The sequence below is a fragment of the Acanthisitta chloris genome, unplaced genomic scaffold, assembly GCF_000695815.1.
Source record: "Acanthisitta chloris isolate BGI_N310 unplaced genomic scaffold, ASM69581v1 scaffold41187, whole genome shotgun sequence".
NCBI classification, from domain to species: Eukaryota; Metazoa; Chordata; class Aves; order Passeriformes; family Acanthisittidae; genus Acanthisitta; species Acanthisitta chloris.
The window spans coordinates 4132-13846 of NW_008685039.1; the positions used below are offsets into that span (position 1 = coordinate 4132).

A 9715-nucleotide genomic window follows, 5' to 3' on the forward strand; every position below is an offset into this window, starting at 1 on the left:
TGTATCTGCAGAGCCAACAACACAGCTGTATGATCAAAGCAGGCAAGCTATGTTTTCTCTTGAAAAAGCAACAGTCCGAAAGGATTCCAGGTGAGCTCATTGCAGAGGGCTTATGTGATTGTGTTACAAGGATATCACTTTTAGCACAGTGATATCCCCTCCCCATGACAAGTCAAGATTAACGTAGCCATCTCTTTCATATAGGCTTTGTTGTGGTGGTATTTAGATGCTGATTGAGTTTGTGTGTAACTTTAATCAAGGATGATCTGTGTCCCACAAACTTCATATGAAGAGTGGTGGGTGGCCTCTTTAGATGAGATCCTTATAGTCTCAGTGGAATTTATCTTTACTGCCAGCTAAGCAGAGCCTAAGCCTCATCTCAGGTCTAGGTTTGCCTAGCACTCAGAGTTAAGCTATACTCTGGAGCACTGATGAGAAGATGCTTTCACCTGGTTTCAGATTCTGACTCCTATAGAATGGATGGTTTGGGAAGCAGCAGGTGATCCCAGCTCAGCTCTCCCAAATGCAGTATGGACACTTACCCTGAGCTGTGTACAAAGGTGATCAGCCCAGTTTCAACTTGGTCTGGTTCAGAATGCAATGAAATGTTTAGTATGGTATGATTATCCTCCTAGCAGCTTCCTCCTGCTCTCCAGCTTTTGGCATCATGGTATAGGAACTGAATTTTACTTGTTCCTCATCCTGAATTACACCTTTTAGAGTCTGAAAGACCCAGAAATGTCTGTGGTCACTGCTGACCTTGTGGGCAGAGGGTATCCTTAAGCATAACTTAGACACTCTTTTACCTTGCAGGCTAGACACAACCTGAGTATCTGTTTTAACATGGTGGTAGCCAGAACCTATCTGGACTTCAGCCAATGGCTTAAGCTCCTCAGAATTGTGGGACCTTTATTATTCTGTTAAGAATTCATGGCATATCTGGGTTTGTACTGTAGTAGACCTGAGCATTATGAGATTTGATTTCTCATCCATCATGTCCAGCATTGCAGATTAGAGGTTGTCTTGTGAATCAGAAAGGCTGCCTGAGTCACCCTCAAGAGCTGAGAACTTCAGCTAGCAATGTTTTTCCAGAGTAAGGGAACTGTGTTAATATTTTGTCACAAGTACCTGGGCAGTTTAAATCATTGTTGGTTTTAGAAATGTTCTATTTGTAATCACCTACCTGTCTTCTCCTTGCCATGATCCTTGCACAGCTCATTTTAAGTATGAGGTTATATGCCATTACTGTATTTTAGTACAGTATTGCATGCATGATGCAGACCAGGGTGAATTAAATAAGCAAGTTTGGTTTTAGCAGAAAACTAAGTTAGAGCTTATATTCCAATAACCCTGTTGCTTTCAGCAGAAGCTAAGTTATGATCTCCATTTCTAAACTCAGTCCTCACCATAGCTACTTGATTTTATTTTCTTGCCTCATCTCATTGCCTTTCCTTATTTTCAGTCATTATATGGCTACTAACGTTGTAAGTGTATTTACTTGCCCTATATTTGTTCATTCCTGGATTGGCCTCAAGAGATTTTCTCACGTAAGCTAGTTTTAAAGCCAACCTTGCATTGCTTTATGAATGCAAGCAAGAGTGGGCCTTAAATGCCTCAGAAAGCTGTCAGGGTGTTGACTTTGTTATGCAGCTTTCTGACATGCACGTTGGGAACGTGGGCACGTAAAGGAAGAATTTCTCTTTCACTTCAGCAGTAAAGGAAAACTAATCAGTGGGTCCATAAAAGCTCCACCAGTGCAGCAGTGGTTTAATTGCCTTCATTTCTGGCATGGATTCAAGGCACTGCTTTATAGGAAGCCCTTGACCCATAACACACACAAGTCAATCAGGACTCATAGATTGCCCTGTAGGTATGTGTACTGCTTTGTTCCAGTTGGGTAGTTGTTATTAGTGGATTCATCCACTGTTGATTTTTCCACGTTTTCTGCTTCTTAAAATCCAGCCACTGAGCTCTGCCACCAGCAGCTCAAATAGACTGTTCTTGTCTTTACAACTCACCCATTTATGTGTATTTATTACGATAGGGAATGATGCAGAGACTGTCTCAGGGAGCAGCAAGAGCAAGATTGCTCTGGGCAAATAAGTAAACTAGGTGACTACAGCACAGACAATTCCCTCACTAAGCAGCATACCATCCCATGAGGTCTGGACAGGGTGGGCAGAGCTGGGTAGTGATAGTCCCACAAAACAAGAGATCAATCAGATGCAAGCTCTAACCAGGAGGCAAAAAACAAAGTACTCACAATATTGGACCAATAACCCATCCAGAAGACAAAACCAAAATCATGTGTGTCTGTAACATAAACCAGACAAGAACTGAATGTCCAGACCTGAGCTTAAATAGAGTATACAGTCCAATGTGATGGTCCCAAGGGAGACTGATCTGTGTAGGTGAGACCTATTACTGCCCTCAGAGCCCTGACAGGCTAGAATGGGTACAATGTTTCCCTTTTTTTGGCCACCTGAGATTTCACCTGAGTGCCATGACTTTTCAAATATCATGGAGAGTGTCTTGGCAACTTCTAATTCTACCCTCAAAATTCTTAAAAGCAGTAGAGGAAAGGGCCTGCTTTGGGAAGATTCTCCCATGTCTGGTTATTCTTAAAGAGATAGAATATTTTTTTATATTCCACATGAGCAAATCATTCAGGATTTTTACCCTACAGTATTCATGCTGTTTGTTGTCATCTGTGCAAAGGGAACAGGCACAGTAGGGGTAGGAAGAGTTTTTCAGGGATGTGGATGGAAAGCAAAAAGCAGTGCAGAAAGGGATCAGCACTAACCCTCCACCTCCACACATACCTCTCCTGGACCCTGGACTTATTTTGTGAATTTTAGGGCAATGTTCAAATAAATTTGCTTAGTAGCTATAAACAAGGAATGGCACAGGATCAAAGCTGTTTTATTGGTGCAAGGGAAGTACTTTGTAGTCATTTTTTAATCACGTCCATTTACAACTTGCTTCATTTTTCCCACACCAATGTCTTCTGATGTTCTCTGAAGTAGCAACAACACCTGTTAATCATGTTTTTGCATATTTTTCCTCCTGTGCATCTTTCCTCAACACAAAGGAGAAATTCTTGATAAGATCGGACTACAATCAGTGTTGGCTTTAACCTTATTAGTATCATCAGCATTATGTTTTTGCTGGATATTAGGAAAAAATGGTTCAGAATGTTAGAAAAAGTGGGTCTGATTTTATAACAAGTTGACAGCCTTGTACCAGCAGTGGTGTGTGAGGACATACATTTGACATTCCAAGGATATATACCTCAGTCATGTAAGGGGGAAAGAATATAATAAGAAACAGTGCAAAACTTTCTGGGGAACCTTTTGGCAGGAGCCTTTTTACAGCTAACTTGATGCTTTCCTCAGGCAAGGTCACACAGGAGGAGAAAGGCCATAGTGTGGCACAGCTAATGGGATGCAAATTAATTGCAGGGACTTTAAAATTTGTCAGTGGCACTGGTCATGTGTGTATCACAAATGAGAGGAAGCATCTTGAGGGGAATGAATGCTGGGTATTTTCAACTTGGTTTTTTTTTTCCTTTGAAACCAGTGAGAAGAAGCTTATCACAGATGCCCTGAATAAAAATCAGTTCTTGAAGAGACTGGAGCCTCACCAGACACGAGACATGGTGGAATGTATGTATGAAAGGACTTTCCAGCAAGGGAGCTACGTCATCAGACAGGGAGAACCAGGCAACCACATTTTTGTGCTCAAAGGTGAATATTGCTTAGTTGTACAACACACAAGTGCAAGAAGCAGGAAAGTAGTTTAGAAGTTTTTGCAGGAAACCACAGTGATGGTGTTTATGCTCTTAAATAATTTCTGCTGAGGGCAATGCAAGTTTTGCCTGTGACTTTTACAAAACAGAGTGAGAGCAACAAAAAACACCTTGGAAACTTGAATCTTGATTTAATGCTATTTCATTACCTCTTTCATTTCTGAAAGCCTAAAGGCCAGAACATCCTTTCTACTGTAGGTGCAGCCAACCTTTCTTCTCCAAAGGAAGAACAGGCATTAATAGAGAACTGTTCAGTGGTGAAGCCACTTCTGAAATAAACCTGCTTTTCAACATTCATGAGTACTTATACCCATTTTCTGTGCATGGGAAATTGAGAGATGAGTTGTGCATTTAGTGTTCTCAAAGCTGAGAGGTTTGGGCTGTTGTTTTTTATTTAAATAAAGACCTGCTTGGTATTTTTCTGGGGAAACAAACAAACAACATAGCAAACAAAAAGCTTTAGGACAAGAAGACATGCCTAAAATAAGACTAGTTTGTCTACACCTCACTAGACTATCTGAAGCACTACTGACTGCCTTGTTGTAGCAAAGGTTTATCCCATCAGGATTTAGAATGGTCCTCCCTTCCAGAGCAGATTTGTAGACTAGTTTGTACATGTGTTTCAAAGCACTATTTGCATTGTTGCTTCCATTCATGTGTTCCAGGCAGTGGCAAAGTCAGAAATATATTGGTTTTCCATTCACTCTGTCCTGTTGAGCACAGTTTTCATACCTGTTTTCCTGATGATTTTTGACAGAGGGCAGTCTGGAAGTCTTTCAGCAGAATAAACTGCTATCCTCAATACCTGTGTGGACAGCATTTGGTGAACTAGCCATTTTGTACAACTGCACACGGACAGCTTCTGTGAAAGGTACCTCAGGTTTATTGTAACAACACTGCTCAAAATGAAAACGATGTATTTTTGTGAGGTCGCTTTGAAGTTTTCATTTCATAGATGTCTGCATGTCTTGGTTGTTTGCAGTAAGCTCATGTTCTTTCTGCTTGGGAACTTTACTAAGAAATACTATGCTAGGAATATAATTCCATCACTAGCATGAACCTTGGTAAACAATTAAACATCTTCAAAATATGCTGGTTAGCCTGGTCTGTACTATACTAACTGCTGAGGAAGGATTGTGTTTAACATTATATGATTTAGTAGTGGTGATGGTGGCTCTTATTTGTGTCAAATGCATCCCTGAGGCTAAAGGTACAGTGAGTCTGAAAACATATTAGAACCACTGTGTTTTTTATAGAGCAGGTAAAGTCTAATTCAAGAGAAAACAGAATATCTGGGACTCAGCTGCTTTTGTACTTCTTTGAGTATCATCATTATGTTGCTGAGTCTTGCTGCCAGTCTGTCAGCTGCATTTGCAACTGGAATTTGGGGCATTTGAGGTTGATCTCAAATGTAGGAGGAGGAAGAGAGATGAAACTTCTAGGTGAGATGTGCTGCTTCTCTGAGGCAGATGCTGGTTCTTCCTTTGTGTTTGTGGACTGACCATGATGAAGTTGTTAAAGTGTTGTTCTGACACAAATATCCCTCTAACTGCTTCAGACTGGATACTCATCCATTAAGTACTCCCTGATTGCTTTTCTAACCTGCCATAATTATTCTGTGACAAAGAAGTAAGTGACCAAATATGATTGAGTTCACTGGTTTTCCACTCTGTACCATTCCATGACTATTACTTGTGTTTGAAGATTATTTCCTGTTCTTGTCTAAATCTGCAGCAACTTTGAACCACCAGTAAGTATGGAGAGTTCTTGTTGACTTAACAAGGAGCAAATGGAATAAAACAAGAAGCTGTTTGCTTTAAAAGCTTTCAGTCTTTCTTCCTGCACCCAGTTTAGGCACTTGGTCACTGCTGGCTGTGCAGATGGAAGTTATTACATGTAATCTGTTTTAGTTGCTGCCTGATAAACAGAACAGCATCAGTAATATGATTATTTTCCTTATTAGCATGCTGTTCTCCTAGAATACATTCCCTATTTTTTTCTTTGCCTGCTGTATAGTACTAGAATTATAAAGTAGTGTTTCTGCATAATGAGACGTCATGCTGATTTAGACCTTGGTAAACATTAATTGGTTTTGAGGTAGGACAAGAATTGTCCAATTATGGGTGAGAAATGGCATTTGGATCCTTGAAATCACTGCAGACACCCATCCCTCCCCAGCAGCTTTCCTGTGTTTCTTCTTGTGGAGGAGAAGCTGCCCAATGCCATAACTGAGCATCAATAGTAACTACACATGTGAAAGCCCTTTCTGGATGCTGGATCTCCTGACACCCTTTTCCTGCAGTCTCTGAAAACTGACAAGTGAAGGACTTTACCCAAACAGCATTTCAATGGCTGCTACTGCCCAGCAGCATCTTTACATGCAGGAGCTGTATTTGAAATTGGGAACATGATTTACTCCTGTGTTTCTGAATTTCAGGTGTTTTTTTTATCTCATGCTTGAGATTGCAGCTTTTCACGAGCTATATAATTGCTTTATTTCGTTAAGGTGCAAGATACAGGAAATATATTGGCCACAGCCTGGATACTTGCTGTATTTTCTTCATGCAAAGTGAACTGAAAGATGTTATCTAGGAGAAAAACAAAACCAAAGCATTACCTTTGTTCTCCAGCATCCAAAAATATTTTTGAGCCATGTTGATAAATGGCAGAGCATATGTGTATATCATATACAACCACCAGTGACTGTGCATCATTTTAAACCTGCCATTTTTCTTTCCTGCAAAAATGATTCTGTTTATGATAAATGGAGGAAATCAATTGCTTTAGATTTTTCTGTAGCTTTCCTTTATGCCAGAGGAAACAGTTTTGCTCTTTCTCATGACCAAAGGAAAACTGCTGAATATATGGTGTAGCATCTTTTAAAAGAAGAGATTAAATTAATTAGAACCACTTTCTTTTCCTTAGAAAAACACAAAGTGCAATTTGTTCTGTTGTGTCAGTGGTTGCACACAGTGGCTGCTTAGTGGTTTGCATCATTGATGCTGAATCTTGTGCATATTTACTGTATTCATATTTTTATTATATTTTTGAAAGATAATCACTCATTTTGGATTATCCTTTATTTTCTTATAAAATAGATACATTGGAGAAAAAGTCTGTGAGGATCACAGGTCTAAATGACATTAAATGTATTTCTTGACCTCTTGTTTCTATCTTATTTCACATCTCCCTAACATTTGCATGAAATCTGAATTAGAGGTGAATCCAAGCCACAGTGTTCAGCATCATAGATTTGGAAAACTTCAGCCAAGTTTCTGTTTCTCTCAAATCAGCTCCTTTACAGATTGCAGCTTTTGAGTGCAATGACTGTAATAAAAGTAGATATGCACAAGTGTTCAGCTCTGGTTTTGCTCACAGTAAATGGGTAGATTCTCAAGGTTACTCAGCCTGTGGAGTTACATGGAACATGCTCCATGGAGGAACCATTTGGAAATCTTACCTTACCCCAATGAGAATTTTTTAAGTGGGAGTTGAATTCTTTTAGAAGTCTGATTGCAATAGGATCATCAAATCATAGAATTTTAGGGGTTGGAATGGACTTTATAGAGATCATCCAGCCCCAACCCCTGCCCTGGGCAGGGACACCTCCCACCAGAGCAGGTTGCTCAAGGCTCATCCAACCTGGCTGTGAACACTGCCAGGGTTGGGGCAGCCACAGCCTCCCTGGGCAACCTGGGCCAGTGTCTCACCACTCTCACACGAGAAAACTTTTTCCTAATATCTAACCTAAATTTCCCCTCTTTCAATTTGTCCCCATTGCTCCTTGTCCTGTCACTGCAGCTCCTAACAAAGAGTCCATCTCCACCTTCCCTGTAGGCCCCTCAATACAATAGGTGCTGGGTATTTTAAAATTTGGCCTTGGATCTTTTGAAAGAGCTAATCTGTCTTGCACCATGACCTGATACTGTATTATCATCCATCATTCAAAATCAGTTGGAAACATTGTTGATTTTTTTGTTGTTTCTTGCTTTCTCCAAGCGATCACCAATGTTAAAACATGGGCATTGGACAGGGAAGTGTTTCAAAATATCATGAGAGTGACAGCACAAACGAGACAAGAGCAATACAGAAACTTCCTTAGAAGGTAAATGTAATGAATTTCTAATTTGCTTTGGGCTACTTACTAAGGTGCTCCACAATGCTTTGCCTCTCTTGTAAAGAGAAAGAGCTGCTCTTAATGCAAATGGCCTCAAAAGCCTGAATATTTACCTCCTTTGGGTTTTGGGTTGGTTTTTATTTTTAGGATTTGTAGGATAGTTTTTCTCATTTTAATTGTTTTTCTCCTGCATTACATTAGGAAACTGCAATAGGTGTTTGGATGCTTTTAAGTAATAGAATAAATGTCTAGGAAGGTTATATATCCACAAGTTTAAAAATATATTGAATAAATAGAATTAAGTAAATCCTCCAACTAGTAATTCATTTTCTGCTGGAGCAGATTAAGGAATATTCCTTATCCCTTGGAGACTTGAATATGAGATCTGCATGTCTCATCTTATGAGCTAATTCCAATATAAATTTCTAGGAAACCTGCAGAGCAAAATAATTCTCTCTCCTGCAGGGAACACTGAGAGTTGTTCCATGGAAGATGCTGATATTAAAGGTTAAAAACCATAATTAGTAGTTCTCATATTTTATTTTTTTTAACAAAAACTGACCATTCTGTTGTGGTAAAATGGAGAAGTCAAGCCTGGTCATGCATGAAATGTCTTGTTTGTTTTTACATCCATCTCCATCTTTGATTTCTATACATACTTCTTTGCTAGAGTAGCTAGAGAGCTCTATAATTTCCTAACTTTTACAATCCTGAGTGGTCAGGGTGAGAGGTTTCTTCATTCTTACCAGCAAGTTCATTAAGCCATCACTGTAATCGGATTCACTTTTAATAGTTGTCCAAAGAGTACTAAAGTTGCTCCCTTTGTCTGATTTTTCAGTCTCTGCAGTGAGTTTGAAAATATATGACTGGATTACTATAATGTCTTGGGTTTGCAGTTCTTGAGCTCTGTATGACTAAACTTTGAAATCAATCCATGTGTCCACTAGAGTTTTTTTCCCCTCTACTGAAATGCAAAGTTGATTTACAAACTGCCCAATATTTGCCACATTTCTAAGTTGTGCAAGATTTGTTTATCTAAAAAACAGGATGAGAATGCTTGAACCTTCCAAATAAAGATGTAGTTGTATATTGTGTTCACCACCAGTTTAGCTAGTTATAAAATGTGATTGTACAAATTGTATAGATAAAACCATAAAAAAAGTATTAATGATAACTACTTTGAGGTGATTTGTTTTGTATTTCTGTTTTCTGAAAGTGTGTCCCTGCTGAAAAACTTACCTGAAGATAAATTAACCAAGATCATGGACTGCCTGGAGGTGGTAAGATACCATTAAGTTTTTCTAAATAGTATTCAGTAAGTTTCAAAATAACAATGAGGAATAAATCAGTAAAAATATAAAAACAACCAAGATTTTATTATTATGAGGGTGAGTTTGGAGAGATCAGAGTGGAATTCCAGGTTGGCCTGAAAAACTTACCTGAAGATAAATTAACCAAGATCATGGACTGCCTGGAGGTGGTAAGATACCATTAAGTTTTTCTAAATAGTATTCAGTAAGTTTCAAAATAACAATGAGGAATAAATCAGTAAAAATATAAAAACAACCAAGATTTTATTATTATGAGGGTGAGTTTGGAGAGATCAGAGTGGAATTCCAGGTTGGCAGCAAATAATTTTATTATGAGGGTGGGTTTGGGGAGATCAGAGTGGAATTCCAGGTTGGCAGCAAATAATAACATTTAGTGGCATAAAAATCAGTTATATTTTTGGCATTGAAGGAGTCAGGCATTGAAGTAGATAAGTTGATCTATAATCTAGCCTTATTAAG

At 39.0% G+C, this 9715-nt stretch overlaps 1 protein-coding gene across 1 annotated transcript in view; it reads left to right on the plus strand.

Annotated features, from left to right (window-relative positions):
- LOC103806839 (cGMP-dependent protein kinase 2-like) overlaps positions 1-9205 on the plus strand; it is a gene marked incomplete at its 3' end in the record, with an annotated part of 9592 nt that extends 387 nt beyond the window's left edge. The window contains 5 exon segments of the mRNA XM_009079548.1: positions 1-90; positions 3580-3746; positions 4566-4679; positions 7808-7913; positions 9142-9205. The exon segment at positions 1-90 is cut by the window's left edge and continues 7 nt beyond it. Coding sequence (XP_009077796.1) covers positions 1-90; positions 3580-3746; positions 4566-4679; positions 7808-7913; positions 9142-9205 — 541 coding nt within the window.
- Positions 9206-9715: the final 510 nt, after the last annotated feature.